The sequence below is a fragment of the Platichthys flesus genome, chromosome 16 (genome assembly GCF_949316205.1).
Source record: "Platichthys flesus chromosome 16, fPlaFle2.1, whole genome shotgun sequence".
NCBI lineage: Eukaryota > Metazoa > Chordata > Actinopteri > Pleuronectiformes > Pleuronectidae > Platichthys > Platichthys flesus.
In genome coordinates, this window is record NC_084960.1 from 9,695,204 (window position 1) to 9,711,851 (window position 16,648).

Consider the following 16,648-nt stretch of genomic DNA (forward strand, 5'->3'; position numbering starts at 1 on the left):
ATTCTAATCGCTCTTGCTTTGTTTTTCTTCTTTTCTCCCTCTCCTCTCTGTCCAGGTATGAGGTGATGCAGTTCTGCTGGCTTCAGCCCGAGCTGAGACCCAGTAGCGAGGAGGTACACCTCCTGGTGACGTACCTCTGTGCCAAAGGCTCCAGTGAAGCGGAAGAGGACTTTGAACAACGCTGGAATGCCTTGAGACCCAACCTGCTTGGCAGTACCTTTCACACGGCCACGTCCACGGCCCTAATCCTGACCCCGTCCCCCCCACCAGCTGACGTCTCTGGTGCAGACCAAACACAGGCAGTGGAGCTGGCCTCCTCTGCATCCTCCTCCTTCCCCCTCCTGGAACACTTCAATGACAGCTACCAGTCAGACACCGGGGACGACCTACTGACCGTGACAGAGACCAGCCATGGTCTGAACTTTGAGTACAAGTGGGAACTGGCTCGAGCCGAGCAGCCGTACTGCTCTTCCTCCACCAGTGGGCCACTGGGGCAGGGGAACCCATATTACCAGGATATTTATTATTCAAGCCAAGGAAGCACCTCAGGAGGCTGCAAGACTGACAGCCTGACCTCAGGTACATCCCTGTCTTATTACGAACCCGAACACCCCGGTGTGGTCCCAGTGTTGAGTGCCCACAGCCCCTCCGTCAGTAGTGAGTACTATATTCGCATAGAGGAACCAGTTGAATGTAAAATTAACCTGGATGACAGCCTTGTGGACTACAGTCCCGGACTAGAGGCCAGCAACAGCAGGTTGTCCTCTGAGAGTCGCACTGGTCCATCCATGGCACAGCCCAGTGCCTACTGGTCAACTGCTGACAACGCTAACTCTGCTGCCTACGACTCGGATTCAAGCCCCACTGTTCACCTAACCATCGACCCAATGCTGCGACAGGCACCCAGCGCGAGCCCTGTAAAGGCACGCCACTCCCACACCCGCATCTCATCCAATCAGGAGGACGCGATCTACTGTGAAAAGTCTTCAGCATACAGAACATGCAGCCAAGCCCGTCTGTCTGAACCGGATAACTCACCAGAGACAAACCATGTGCATCCGGTGGGGCGGCTAGAAAGCACAAGCAGTTTGTCACATGCAGTAAGCAGCCCCAGCTTAGGCTTCTGCGATCCCTACCTTGAAGCAAGCACCGGCCTTAGCACAGTTAATGACAGCTGTCCTAATGTGATGGGTCCCCTCAGAAAGACGCTTCCCATCGTTAACCACATTAGCATTGATGTAGAGACAGACGACGGCCTGCTAGTGGCCCAGCGGAGAGGTGAAGACATTGAGGATGACCTTTTCTCAGACAGTGGTAACTGGACCTCGAACCATTCAGCGAACAACAACAGCGTGAGTTTTGAAAGCAGACAGACAGAGAGCGGGCAAGACGATTACCTGGACCTTCCCTATATTTCCCATTCTAACTCGACAGAATTATGGTCTTTAACCAAGGCCACCACTAAAACCTTCCAGAGCTGCACGTCTACTGGGACTCTGGAGGCAGGAGGAGGAGACGCTGGTTGTGATGCTTGTAACGAGCCCACTGAATTGAGTTCATACATTCACTTATGTCACAAAGAAAGAGATGAAACTGCCACTCCAATGGAAAGGAACCTGACTGCAGGAAATAGAAAAAATATCGATTCTCATACAAGCTCCAGTGTAAATTCCAGAGGTACAGGTCGCGGAATAGTGATTGGGAAATATGAAAAGCAATTGTTTCGTAATGGAGACAGACTGTACTCTGAGCCTAAGATGATACCTGAGACCAGCTATGTAAGGTCCCCATCCTCTTTCAAGGATCCTCAGGCTGGTCAAGCAGGAGGCTTGTCAGACAAACACAGGGCTAACATGTGGGAAGGGGTTTCATCAGGAATATCTCTTGGTCTTGGAGACAAGAGGCTAAACTGTCCAGAGACATTGGAAAGCAGCAGAGCTCTGGATGGTAAAGTGAGGGTGAGAGAATCCAGTATCAGCCTGATTGAGATTGGCGACTACAGCGAGGACGACGATGACGACCTTACAGACATTACATCAGGTATCTTTGCAGACTTCAATCTAGATTATGCTGAGGTGGAGGAGGACGAGCTTAGCCCATTGAAGAATCTGAATGGAACCCCCGACTCTGTGGACACCCTTAATCTGTCCTCATCGATGGCAAGCCGCAGTGATCAGGCCTTCAGCCCTGACCCCTTTAATACCCCCATCTTGCCCAAATCCCTGGACAGTGGCTATGACACTGAGAACAACGAATCTCCAGAGTTTTTTTTCAAAGAGCTTGGCGATCCGCGAGGTGGTGATAGGAGCCTGAGCCTGGCTGGAGACCCTGAGTTTATACAGCAGGTGGGTTTAAGCCAGGGTGCCTGCCCTTCCAACAACACCTCAGAGCTTAAAAGCCTGACTGATAAGAACCCGTACAGGGACTCTGCCTATTTCTCCGACTATGATGCTGAAATTGACAGGAGCCCTCAAGAGGAGGGCAGTAAGATCTTTGCGGGTCCAACTGACAACAAATTCCACACTGAGAAATTCAACTCTATGAGAAATAATGATTCATTCAAGAGGAAATTCAATAAAGAAGAGAACTTAACAACTCTCAGACACATCAAAAGTTGTGCTGTGGTGAACCTCTCAGAGGCTGACCCAAGCTCGCCCCATCCCCTTCCCACCCCCGGGCTGTCAATGCTAACACCGTTCCCTCCGGAGATGGGCGGCTGCCTGACCAAAGAGTCCGCCCCCGCAGAAGAGGACCTCGGACTGGAGACGGAGCACTCAGGAGAGGAGCCTTCCTCAGAGCTCAGCGCCTCTATTGTGTCCGAACCGGCCTCCACTGTCCAGGACGCCTCGGCTAACCACGTGCAAGGGAACAGAAGAGGAGACGATTACTCCCCGGTCCGGTCCCTAAATTCAGACTCCACCTTAACTGATTGCGGAGACGAAGCCGCCAATGAAAATGAAAATGGTGACGGCTCCACAGAGGAGGAGGAGCTGCCCGAATTCAGTCACATCAGGGAGGAGACTGAGAACAGGAGGGCGGGCGTGACTATAAATGAGGACGATTTTGAGGACATAGATGCAGAGGAGTGCGACTCACAGGACAGTATATGCGAAGAATCCAACGGCCCTGTCGTCCTGTCGACCTCCTCATCGCTGCTGGAGCTGTGTGGAGAAAACGTAAGAGCGCCACTGGAAGAGGCGGAGGATGAGGACGACTCCGACGACAGCGAGTCCGATGAAGAGCTGAGGACCTACAACATCCAGGATGAAGACAGCGAGGAGAGTGAGGAGGATTTCATCCCAGTGCCGGTAGTGGTAAGCGACTGCAGCCGGGCCCGACACCTCCGCAGCCTCCTGAAGATGCCCCCCCTGCTCACCCAATCCTGTGACGAGTTAGAGAGGAAGAAAAAGGCGGTGTCCTTTTTTGATGGCGTCACGGTGTTCCTTTTCGACCAGGTACATTGCTACTTGTGTTATGTGTATTGCCTGTTATTGATTTCATTTTATTTTATCAGAGCTTGTGAGGAATTTTTTTGTTGATGTCCTCCAGGAGAGTCCCACAGGAGAGCTGGCCGACTACACCTTCGCCACAGGAACAGAGGAGTCTCCAGAGTTCTCGGCCCATCGGCCACATCCTGACCCTGAACTTGAAGTCCAGGCCGGTGGACCCTTATGTGACTCTGAAGAAACTGACGGGAGCTCAGAAAAGGGTGAATTTGTCAGGGACATTAAAACACCACACACTCGTCAGGTTGATTTATCCCAGTTGCTTCAGTGGGACTGTCTGGTGTGCTTTCAGATGGTAGTTATGAATGGGAAGATGACCTTTCGCCTGACCCCCTCCCAGAGCCCCAGTCCTCACCCACATCCACCTCCAACAGTCCCGAGGCTCCCAAACCTGCAGCTGTGGCCCTCAACCGTTTTATGGTCTCGCGATTCTCCATCACACAAGTCTCTGACTCCCTAATAGACTCAACAACAGGTTTGTAGTAACACTTTCATTTCACAATTTCGACTATAGACCATATTCACGCAGCGGCCATCTTCCTCTGACTCTAAGGGTAGGAAGTCTGTCTGGGATGTCTAGTAAAGCCTGTGCAAGAATGGCGAGATGACCCAAAAACGTAACTTGTTAACGCTTTTGACGAAATTGAATAATATGCAGGTGAGCATGCTAACATCCCAAATAACAATCAAACAATAACAACCACCATTCCATGAAGTCGAAGGAAAGCTCAGCATCTCCCTGGCAACATAAGCTTTACATTTAAGTTATCAGATGACAAACAGATGCATTGTATTTTGCTGAGGTTAAATAGCAACCAACGTTATAAGCTTTCATACCTGCTTCATTTATACAGTAATATGACTGCTATACTTGCCCCACATTGGCTGTAGGCAAATAATTAGTGTTAAAATGCCGTGTAACACTTCTTTTTATATGACTTGCATCCTGGAACACAGCAGCGCGACTTCAAGAATCCCCACCGTAATGGCTGCTGTGTGAATATGGGCTATTGTGCAATATTAAATATATTTTCGTTGAATAAAATATAACTGTGTATCAAAAAAAAACAGCAACAGATGGAGTAAATTAAGTTTGCCTAAAAATCAGTAACTGTAATGTATTTTTGGTGGCTAACTCCAAACCTTTAGCGGTTTGAAATATAGCCGGAATTAACATTCATGTATGACCAACATTGGGCTACAAACAAAATCAGTCTGTTGTATATTCCTATGATTATTCAACTCTTTTTGGGTGGCACGGTTGTGCAGCGGTTAGCAGAATTGGGGACAAAACCAATCATCTTTAAACGCTACCTTTTGAAACACTCTCACTTTAACCTGTTTGGTTACAATACTTATCTCCAAAAAATTTTTCCAACAGGCGGCTGTGAACATAATCCAAAAGACTGAGCGCTCCCGTGGTCCTGACTGGAGGAGGCCGAGTCCTGGTCCTTCTCAACACACGAAAGCATTATTATTGTATTCAGATGTTTTACAGAGTTTTTTTTATTTTTATCGACGTTTGGGGCATCTGCCTGTGGAGACCTCCCCCGAGACGGTGCCTCATACTGTAGTGAAACACTGTTGATGATTTGCACACTTTGTCCTTTATTTCAATTCTATGATGAGAGAGAGAGAGAGAGAGAGAGAGAGAGATAGAAAGCTGCTGGTATTGCAAACAGGGAAACGGATACACAATCTGGTTCTATTGTACGCAGAACAAAACAAAACACTATTCAAGTACAGTACAATGACAATAACCTGTGCTCAGTGCAGCGTCGCTCTTTGCCGGTCACCTCACAGGTCATTTAATTTATGAATTTAAAATAAAATAAATAAAAAGTAAATAATGACACGCCAGGCTTCCTTGCTGCTCCTCTCATCGGCTGCCTTGGTCTATCTGCTTAACACGAAGCTGGCATTTTATCAAGACTGTTACAACTTGAATGGTTGAAGCCAGAAAGCAATGCTTCGTGAGCGTTGCATAAGAAGCTGTTCTAGAATCTGACCCTTTTTTAAACAGCCGTGGGTGGTGGTGATGGTGGTGGGAAGGTGGAGGCACTTAAACATGATTTGTCTCTTAATTCAAGTCGTGTCTGAATCATACCAATGCTGGGAAAAGATTATTTTATGACTGGAAATATAACCAGGTGTTGTCACTCCCTGATTATCACCACCATGCACTCCGGTTCATAATGACGGACTGTGTTGTCTAACGTTACCATATCTGTCCGAAGCACTTTTCTCAAGCCAAACCGAGTCTGTATTTGTAGAAGTGATGGCTCTGTTGCTCAGCATCCCCCCCCGCCCCCCCAGAATACAGTATCTAAACATGTGAGATTCCCCCACTCACGTCCACAGTGCCGGCTGCCCATTCACTTTATTTTTGTGGCACATTAGCTTTGTCCAGGTTGCATTTCATCAGCAATAGAACTATCAACGTGCCAGTCATAAATGTTGAATGTCATCTTTATGCATTTTGTTCTACATCTAGGTATTGTCCACAATCTCATACATAATGTATTCTATTCCACTTGTGCCGAATGCCTGGGTCTGAGGTGTACACAAAAAAGAAAGACATTCAAAATAAGACACATCTCACATATTGTATGAATGTTATATCAACATGTAGCAGGTAGCTCGACTTGAATTACTACTGCTGCATCGACGGCCCCCTCCCCCTCTCTACGCTTCTGCAGCTTAAAGTGCCAATCCCGTTCCTTGTCACCTTGCCTTTTTACGTTCTGCAGGATGAGAGAACTTTGCTGTCGTATTTTTTTGTACAAGCACTTGAAGGGATGCAATCCGGGGTGATGGTCTCTCTCTCAAATTTGCCAAAGAGATACTTCAGAGCCCATTGGCTATAAAGTGGCGGACACATTTAAGAGAAGGTGAGGTGGGTTGTTCTATGCACCAGTAGTGACATCATCGCTGTTTCCATTTCTCCCTCACTTATGGCTATTGTACTATCCCAAACAAATAAATCCAAATACTTTTTCCCCTCCCGTGTCTGTAATCTATCTGTATGGTTAAAGAAGTACAGTTGTTTTGTATAAAAACGTAAAAATAAAGAATCACATAAATAAAATATGAAAACATGACAGAACACATAAAAGTATGAAGTTTGTGCCCATTTAGATTTATTTTGGACAGGATAATTTATATGCACTTTCTGTACAGTAACAGATATAATACAAACAGGGACCAAGGTGAGAAATGGACAAACAGAAAGCTATATAAAAAGTAAAAAATGCATTGGAAACTTGTTTCCCCCGAATGAGCTGTGTAATAAAAGCGCGATCATATCAGTCAGTGTAAAGGACTCACCCATGGGAAATAGATTTTCATGATTTAAGTGTTGAATTATTGCAGGCTAAGGAGGAACTTGAGCTCATACATCCATACACATTCTTGCTTTCCACGTCTCTTACTATCCTCTCACACATGCATAAACAGCTCTGCCTCAAGCTCCTCTCCCGGATGAGTTTATAATACTGAAAATGATCAAAAGCTGTGATAATACTGTACCTTATCGGATAAGCTACCACTCCCGCAAAGCTAATTATTTAAAAACAAAATGACCCACTATGTACGCGCTGTATCTCAGAAAGTGACATTACAAGCAAACACAAAAAGGGGAAATAATCCCAGCTTCCACAATGAGTTCTGTATTGAGCCCCGAAAAAAAAAAAAAAAGTAAAAGGCACAGTTCCCACATCTGGGTGTACTGTATCACAACTAGTAAATATAAAGTGAGCTACTTTATCACTTAACAAAAGCAGAATAACAGTTTACTCAGCAACTGTCTAGTCCTAGCTTTCTGTGGCAGTATCCAGTCTACACATTGTGTCTTCAGTGCATATAACAGTGATTCACTGAACCCACTGTGTTATATTCACCCTCGAGCCTCACTTAAAACAACTACTGCAGAGTGCACCTCCACTGCTCCTTAATGCAAGTAATCCTAAAACATAATTTACAGTGTTAAAGAAAAAATCCCATAGTAGAAGAGCAGATAAATAATATTGCGACAGCATCGCTAGTAAAAACCTATTAGCCATATCTCATCCACAACTGGTGTGATCTAAGTAACTAATACAATCTACACCGCCACACTTGAATGTTCAGGCTCAGACATTCAATGTCTGCTGAAGCAAATTTAACATGACCGGAAATTCTCAAGAGTGAATTAACACAGCAAATAAACTAGGTTGTTAGTAGGGTAAATGGCCAGTGAGGAAAGTTGTCTTTATTTTTTTTTCTCCCAATCACACAACTTCACAACATGCCAGCGTCGGCCCTTTTTCTTCCCCCCCCCCTCGTAGAAACAAGGGCCCGTGAGTGGACAGAAAGGGGACAGCAGGCCGCTAGTAGAAGATGGGTGCAGATCGGTCGTCGTTGAAGGTGGGCCGGAGGTAGACCTCCAGGGCGCGGTCACTGTGGGGAGAGGAGGGGCGGGGCAAGGAACAGTGACAATTAGGTTGCACACGTTAAAAAGTTAAGACAGAGAGATACACGCTCGGCCACGCAAACCACACCCGAGGAAGTCTGCCCTCTAAAGGTTTTGTTTCTTTAAAGCAAGTTCAGCAAACAGCGGTGGCAGTTGGTGTGAGTTTGAGCAAGCATGTGGTGAGAAAACTGTCAAATTAGGAATAAGGAAGAAAAAAAACAACAAAAAAAAACAGGCATGCATGGCAGGGTTAGTGTTTCCTCTGCACAGGAACACAGATAAAATAAAGTCATCGCTAAATCCTTTAAAACCCAAGGCCTGCTGGACTGACTGAAATCAAATGCTGCCATGTCCACATAGAGGCAGAGGGACAGAAAATACCCCCCCCCCCCCCCCCGCATCCTACTGCAGCCACACAGCCAATGACAAGCAAAGAGAACCAGGCGGCAGTAGAGGAAAAAGGAGAAGTGATTGGTCGGCTGAAAGGCAATGGAGGCTGGAGACTTACGGTGGTCCTGTTCCCTCAGAACTGGGACAATTCTGGACCCAAACTGGAAGGTAAAGAGAACCCTTGGGTTTGAATGGCTCATCTCTCAGATCATGCACGGCTCACATTTTGTTTATGACACTGCTGGTTAGTTTGGTGCAAGATGAACATATACAGTTTGATAGTAACAACTTGTGCCTGAGGTGAGGGATGGGATGGGCAGCAGGTACACACACTTCATGCTCCACATGCGACGTACAGCGCTGTATGCTCATTTTCAAATAAAAAAAAACGTGTGTGCGTTCACTGCAAATGCAATGCAACCGACAGGCAGGTGCTCAGAAGTACCGTCCGCTGAAAGGAGGGCACCGTTTTCTGTTACACAACTCAAAAGTCGAAACACGAGCCAGAAGAAGATCTACAATACGACCAAAAGAGGAGGCAAGGCAGGAGGATACACACAGTACACACACACGCGCCACAGCACACCACCACCACACACACACACACACACACACACACACACACACACACACACACACACACACACACACACACACACACACACACACACACACACACACACACACACACACACACACACACACACACACACACACACACACACACACACACAGACACAGACTATTTTCATTCACAGAGCAGCACAGATGCTATGGGGGTTACTGGGGGATCAGGGGTGAGGGTGAAACATGCTGAGGGGCGGAGAGTTTCAGACCTTTGAAGAGTTTGAAACAAGGAAGTAATTCAACAAAATGTCATGTCACTGACAGAACAGACTTCTCGTCAGACCAAACTGTTTATTAATATATAGAGATATGTTTTATTTAGAATACCTTTGTAAAAACTCACCATACATTCAAGGTCAATTTTTAGTAATCACATTTTCTGCTTTCCCTCCACAGCATGCATAAGATAAACAATTCAACTAATCAGTAGTTTTTTCTCATCGTTTCTGCAAATATTGTAATTTTTTTCATACAAGGACAATAAGTTAGATTTGGAAAAGAAAAGACCAAAAAACAAAAATAAACTACATATTCACTCAGGGAATACAATCATAAATAACAGTTAGAGCTGCAAAGAAAAGCTGTGGTTTTGTCGTTTCCCCCTAAAACTAATTCACAGCTGTAATTGAGGATACTCAACAAAATGATCAGAGACCCCTCCCGACTCACTGTCGCTTCAGGAAACAGCAAAGTGAACAAATGAAAATGTATTTTTTATTTCATCTGATCTATACTGGCAGTTAATTCAACCAAGAAAAAAACAAACTTTCTGTGGGGCCTGAGGGTGTCAAATTTAATTAAAATTGTTTTTGCAATGATCATAATACAGTTCAATTTGGAGGACTGACTGAAACAATTGATAATCTATATATATGTGTGAATATATATATATTTATATACATATATCTATACATATACTGTGAATTGTTGAAGCTCAGTTAGAAAAATTCGCTTTGTTGCACAGAAAGTATGCGTTTCGATAGAAAAGAAAAGAAAAGCAAAGTAAGGCAAATATGACACACACACCCTCTGGACAGAAAATCAAGTCTAGCATTGAAACGAGGAAGCACAGCGCCACCTATGGGATCTCTCGGAACAGAAACACAGTTATCTGCTGCACAGCCTTACTTTGAACAAAGCTTTTTTTGAGCGAGTGTGCAGATGTGTGTGTGTGTGTGTGTGTGTGTGTGTGTGTGTGTGTGTATGTGTGTGTGTGTGTGTGTGTGTGTGTTTATTGGGTGGGAACTTGATAACACAGGGCCCACTTGTGCTTAAAAAAAAGGCCATTCAGCCAGTGGCTTTCAGTACAATGACATTGAAGTCGTTTGGCACTTGTACAGTACATGAACATGTCCTTTAGTTTGACAAAATGACACAACCATGTACATGCATGAAAGACAAGCAGTAGCAAAGGCAGTCTCTTGAGAGATCAGTCCGTGATGGTGGACTGTGATCAGTGATAAAGAGTATTCAGAGTCCATATCGCTGCATGCCGAGCAGGTAGGGCCCGCTCTGGCTCTCTCGCTCAACGCAATCCTCCACCCACCAACCGCTACTGTCCGCACCGACGCCACCAGCAGCAGCACCCAGGACGGACGGAGGGAGCAAAAGGAGGGACCCGGGGAGGAAGAGAGGACAGAAAGGAGGGATGAAACTGGCCTCTTCCACTTGGAGAAGGGGTGTGTGTGGAGGCAGAGGACGAGAGGTGGAGACAAGCGGACAGGAGGAGGGAGGCTAAGAGGAGGGAAAAGATGGGGAGGAAGAGGCCCCTGTGCTATCCGGAGCTGTCTGTGTCTGTCTGTATGTCTGTTCTCACACAGTCGAAATCAATTTGCCATCAGGACTGTCACTGTGGAACAAAGAGAGAAGGAAGCTTGCCAGGTCGGACACACTCAGAGAGAAATGGAGAAAGACAAGACAGGCACAGGGAGGCAGGGTAGTGTTTAGGAAGCATGTAGGTGGGGGTGGGGGGGAGGTCAGGAAAATCTGCATCGCCCCCACCTACAGTCACAACTCCAAACACACCCGCCGTGACCAGGAAGATAGGACTTCCAATTCCCTCATCAACATGGTTTTGCCCAGATATGGTTTCTGATTGGATGTCGTTGCCCTTACTGAACCAATTTAGTGAATGTTTGTCATTAAAAAAAAGTTGACTAATTACTGTTGATGAGAAAATCGTCAAGTCATCTCCTTAGCTGGAGGTACGTAGGGTTCGATTAGTCTGTTGGGGGTGAATACACCCTGCAGGACAGTGTGGTCTAAAAAATATTGATACACCAAACCACACACACACACTCACACACACACACACCCTCGCACGCACGCACACACAGAGCAGACGGGAGTGTGCAGAACAGCTACATGTGGATACTGGTGCCCAAAGCCCCAGACTGATGATTGATGAAGTCAGCATGAGGTCTACTGTCACAACAGGTACTCAAAACAAAACTGCACAAACACACAACCCACCTCTCTCTTCTCTCACACACACACTCTCTTTTGCACAAGCACACACAATTCTATACATATACTCAAGTAACGCACACCCTGATTGGACAGAAACGGGCACAGGATACATCTGAACCCTGACCTTGCACGACCCAGGTGAGTCAGCTAGGACTTGATGGGATTACAGTTAAAATGCCCTTCATGGGTCACGAGGGCTCTGACTATAACCCGAGACACTGACCCGACTAGACTGTAGTCAGTGTTACGTCAAAAACACGGAAAGAGCAAAGAGGACAAAGAAGACAGTAAAAAGATATTCAAAAGGAAACACTGAGCATACAAATGACGAGGTCGGAATAATAAAATAAAATAGGGAGCCTGAGATTAACTATAATCTTCATGAATCCTGAACTGATTAGTGGATCGAGAGGAAATCAATGGCCGACAGTTTTGATCTGCTGTGTTCGACATCTTTGGATTTTGGACTAAGTGTCTGACAGGTCTATTTATTGAAAACGACCACGGGAAACAGTGTTAAAAACTATGAAAATAATAATAATGCAAAAGGATCAATAGCAAATCATAAAAAACTAAGATAGTTGCAGCTTTACTCCTGTAAATATAGCTAGGTGTACTTTATATCAGATGCTCTGTGGGACTATATTATACCAAAGCATCACAACGTATTACAAATATTAATTGTATACATAAAATACAGGTCTTAAAATACTTTATAAGGTTAAAGAGACATGATGGAGTGAAAATACTGATTTAAATTCTAAGAACAATTCTGAATCTATTAAAGATTTAGTTTAGTAGAGCCGTTTTATTTCCTCATAAACTAATATTTGCTCCACCACCACCAGTTCAAAAGCCTCATCGTCACCAGCACACTGGAAAATACTGCACTTTGTATACGAGTGTAATTTTTGATTCTACACCAAACCCAAAACTTGTGTGGGATGTGGACGTGGATCGGTTGCCTTGCTGTCTCTCGTGTGCTCCAGCTTCTGCATGCAGCTCAGGTAAAAGGACATTTGTCTGAGGTTCTCGTGTCTATGACTTAGCAGATTTCAGTTCATCCACCCGACTACCCAAGATATAAAAACTTCAGATGGCATCAGCAGTCATACAGTATCATTCTTCTCTAAGATGACAGGGCAGAGGAGGCACTTACCTTGTGGCAAAGCGGCCGTCATAATCCTCAATAGCAGGCTGAAAAGAGAGAAGTGACGTTCATTTGTGTGTTCGATGCTGTACCTACATGCAACCACTAGGCGGCAGCAAATCCTGAGCAAAAGTCTTATCTTATTATGAGATGCTGCAGGATTACTCATATCCAATTATGCAACATAAGTCTAAAACAGATGGGGGGGGGGGCCTGCAAATTAACTGAGCGAGCGTAACGAGTGTAGAAATTGGATTATTCACGGGTGACGGAGTGGAAATTGGACCTACCTGCGGGGCAAAGGCTGCCATGCTGTAGGGGCGTGGGCGGGTCTGTGCTAAGCTCTGTGCCAGCAGTCGGGCGGTCAGGCCATAGTCAGGGGTGGGCAGCGATCCGTCGTTCTCCAACAAGTTCCCTGTGCTGCTACTTTTCCCGTGGTGCAAACTGGGGAAGTAACACAAGGCGTCAGACCTGGTACTCGTTTGGAATCATAAAGGCCGTTTGGGAAAAAGTGCAACGTACTTCACTCTGAGCTTCTCGCTGTCGCTCTCGGGCAGCACGCGCGTGTAGGAGAACGGGAACCAGCCACGCCTGAGAAGTGAGTTGGGACCTTGTCAAACCTTTCAGAGCACTTAATGTGGGAACTTATGTTTATGCAATCTCACCCGAGTGGATTCAGGCAAAAAGTGAATTAATGAATAAATCACTCACATCTTGTTCTTCTCATTCTCCCCGTAGTGCCAGCCGTCCCGGGCTTCGGGCACTAGCAGGGTAATGACGTCGCCCTCGGAAAAGCTGAGCAGGGTGCCGTTGTCACCGGCGGCGTGGGAGAAGATGGCCTGGACACGAGCGCGCCCATTCTTCTCCAGCCCTGCAGCCATGGAACTGGATCTGGGAAGGGTCCGTGTCTCACCTGAAGGTTTTGCAGACAGGCACAACGGACAAAGACAACGATTAAAGCAATTAGGAGTTCATCGAATAAGATTCCCAGTAACTCGAGTCTTCGGTGACAAGTAATATTCATGGGTTAGGGTTAGGGCATCATCTTAAATGTGCTTTTGCTTTTACGTCCTTCTGATAACTTACCCACTGGGTTCTTATTCTTGGCGGGGGCAGGCCTGCGCACAGGGAGGGTGTTGGAGTAGACATCGCTGACCTGTCTCTGAGGCTGAGACTGGGGCGGACCCTGTGCCTGAGTCTGAGGGGACGAAGGCCTGGCTTGAGACACGGACATCGTCCCTCCATCTGTCCAAAACTCCTCCCCATGGACTCCTGTTGTCCCATTGACCATGGACATGCCATCAGGGCCAATCAGCCTCTGGAATAAACAAGCGGACAAACGGGTTAAATAACAGAATGCTTAATACTGTCTTACCATCTGGAAAACGACAGCATCCATCATAAAATGTTTGGATTAAACTGAATGGATGATTAACGTCTGCTGTGTTCAAATCAATTTATCCTGATAGAAACACTACAGTTGGAGAAGTGAACTCTAGTGAGAGTCTAGTCAGTTCATCGCTGCAGATTGTAAACAGCTCATTAAGTTGAGTGGCGTCTTTAAACCGAGACTAGAGAGATGTCTCCCTGATTTGCTTCTTGATGGAGGGCTGAAGGGGGGTTCACTGACATTAGGACAGAGCTGTTTGCTCCTTCATGGTGGTTTGGTGCTGAGGAAAATTAAGGTAAGTGCAGTCAAGTTATACAGTTCAGAAAAGTAAGGGGATTTATGTATTTTGTATACGAAATGTCATACTCAAGGCTGTCACTACAGTTAGTCATCAGAATTTAAATAATGTATATATTATGATAAAGTAATAGAAATTTAAATAATCCTAATAATAATTTCACTTGTCTGATCAACTAACATGCATTAAATAGAACAAAATAAATAACTAAAGTGTTGTGTCATGTTTTCAGGCCCAGCTGAGTGTCACCCACCGCTGGGTGCCCGAGGCCACTGCCCATGAAGACGGCCAGCTCTGGGGGCACAGGAAGCGGCACGGCTCCAGGGATGGGGTCGGAGATGACCAGGTTGGATTTGGAGGTATGCAGGGGGCTCGTGCCCCCAATGGAGGCAGAGCCCATCTGCTGGGCTAGCAGCATGGCCCTCTCTGGCAACTTGTTGGGGTCCGAACAGGCCTGTTGCCAAACTGGAATCTTCTGGGTCAGAAGGTCTTTGCCCTGAAAGGAGGAAGAGGTTGAAGAAGCACCAGAGGTGAATGAATACAAATACATAGATTATGCAGCACTAAAGAGAAAAGAGACGTCCATGGGGCTGAAATGTGACCCGAGAAAAAACCAACAAACAGTTGCAGCCGTTTCTTTCATAAACCTTCAATTTTCCACCATGTTCTAAAAACACTCGGCCCTCAAAGATATTTTCCTCACTGTGTATCCTTGACCACTGCCCTGGGCACAGCCATGATGATGTGCTGTGTGGGTGAGTCAGCGAGACGGAACACAAACACGCTGTAACACAACCATGCTGCCCGCTGCAACATCTCCCATGACAATTGTATAGAGCCAGAGGTTAATGCACAGGAAGGCGCATGTTGTATATGCATGTACCATATTTGGAAACATGCACACACACAAAACACACACAGCGTCCCTCTGCATGCGCTAATTTGTAGCTCTCGCAGTGTCTTCCTTTCTCGTACACACACACACAGCAGATCCTCTGGGAAAGGGTTCTTCAGCTTGCTGAAGATGAACTCTTCCCACGCACACCCCCATCCTGATTAATGACTAGACTCCATGTTGAAAAACAAAGCGGCAGCACAGACCCCTCTCTCACGCACACGCACACACACACCGAGCCCTCTTCCAGCCACATCTTCAGGCAGGCATTTCACACCCACCAGTAATCCCAGGAGACCGATGTAGTCCATTACCCAAGAGTTTTGATTTTGGTGGGTTATGGATAGGCATACATTTGTAGCATGCACACACACACACACACACACACACACACACACACACACACACACACACACACACACACACACACACACACACACACACACACACACACACACACACACACACACACACACACACACACACACACACACACACACACACACACACACACACACACACACACTTGATATCTATCCATTACCTTTGATGGACGATATCACAGTGAATCTGTGCGCATTTAAAAGCATTGTTCGATTCAAATCTCAGCAGTGATGTGAAAATACCGAGGAGCTGTTAGGACAATCTCTAGTGACTGTTGTTGTAAACATGTTTGAGGAGTAATTCACATTTTGTCGCCCTGTTCATTGCACTGAGCTTTAACTTAAATCTATCTCGCTCTCGATTCAAGTCATTGCTTTTTAAATGGAATGACCGAGGTAGTTCTCACAAAAAAAGGGGGGGGGGGAGGGGGGACACTCAGAGGTGCGATGATGGATTACAGCTTCAGATAGGCTTGTCAGCGGGGCATTGTCTGCAGTCTTAATGCATTTTTAAAAAGACAAGGCCCCTATGATCGGTCAAAGCTAATGCGACTTTGAATTAAACATCTCCCTTGCTTTTTCTTGGCTGAACAAAGGTCTACAGCAGGTGAGCTCCAAATAAAACAGAGATGACTGATGGGGAGTATTTGTCTAAAACAACAGAACAACACAAAGAGAATAAGTTAAATGTGATAAATAGTTTTTTATCTTGGTATTGATGGTAAATGAGAGAAAACTGAAAAGTTCACCCTGCATGGCTTCCTGTCTTGCGACGTGGAGTCTTGTGCGTCCACAACTACAATGTCAACACACCACACATCCTTTCAACCAGGAGAAACCCCCCGACTTGTATGTTACCTTGCCGTGGTAGGCGCTGCTGTTCTTGGCCACGGCACACTGGCGGTCGACCAGGAAGCAGTACCTGCGCCGCTCCTCGGACAGGGCCGTCTTGTAGCCGTCAGCGATGAAGGTGTCCAGCTCAGTCTGCTTACTGCTGATGGTCTCCACAAACTGAAAGACACAGAAAGAAGCACAGTTAACCGAGTGGAATCATTTGTCAAACTATCTACAGTTTTCCTCTGGATCATCT

The 16,648-nt window shown here is 46.0% G+C and overlaps 2 protein-coding genes across 7 annotated transcripts in view; one reads left to right on the forward strand and one right to left on the reverse strand.

Moving 5' to 3' along the window:
- aatka (apoptosis-associated tyrosine kinase a) overlaps positions 1 to 6,607 on the forward strand; it is a 30,846-nt gene extending 24,239 nt beyond the window's left edge. For both annotated transcript variants that reach the window (XM_062407288.1, XM_062407289.1), the window contains 4 exons: positions 56 to 3,455; positions 3,550 to 3,709; positions 3,799 to 3,981; positions 4,888 to 6,607. In XM_062407288.1, the coding sequence (XP_062263272.1) occupies positions 56 to 3,455; positions 3,550 to 3,709; positions 3,799 to 3,981; positions 4,888 to 4,916 (3,772 nt within the window). In that variant the 3' untranslated portion in view covers positions 4,917 to 6,607. The remainder of the gene's footprint in view (positions 1 to 55; positions 3,456 to 3,549; positions 3,710 to 3,798; positions 3,982 to 4,887) is intronic.
- A 17-nt stretch (positions 6,608 to 6,624) lies between these two features.
- Positions 6,625 to 16,648, reverse strand: part of baiap2a (BAR/IMD domain containing adaptor protein 2a) — a 50,580-nt gene continuing 40,556 nt past the window's right edge. The window contains exons 7-15 of one of the 5 annotated variants that reach the window (XM_062407294.1): positions 16,417 to 16,569; positions 14,534 to 14,776; positions 13,679 to 13,910; positions 13,304 to 13,505; positions 13,115 to 13,183; positions 12,883 to 13,036; positions 12,602 to 12,639; positions 8,465 to 8,507; positions 6,625 to 7,943 (exon numbers count right to left, since the gene is read on the reverse strand). In XM_062407294.1, coding sequence (XP_062263278.1) covers positions 8,480 to 8,507; positions 12,602 to 12,639; positions 12,883 to 13,036; positions 13,115 to 13,183; positions 13,304 to 13,505; positions 13,679 to 13,910; positions 14,534 to 14,776; positions 16,417 to 16,569 — 1,119 coding nt within the window. In that variant the 3' untranslated portion in view covers positions 6,625 to 7,943; positions 8,465 to 8,479. Of the gene's footprint in view, positions 7,944 to 8,464; positions 8,508 to 9,261; positions 10,823 to 12,601; positions 12,640 to 12,882; positions 13,037 to 13,114; positions 13,184 to 13,303; positions 13,506 to 13,678; positions 13,911 to 14,533; positions 14,777 to 16,416; positions 16,570 to 16,648 lie in introns of those variants that run through there. The other 4 variants (XM_062407292.1, XM_062407291.1, XM_062407290.1 and 1 more) reach the window with 4 other exon arrangements.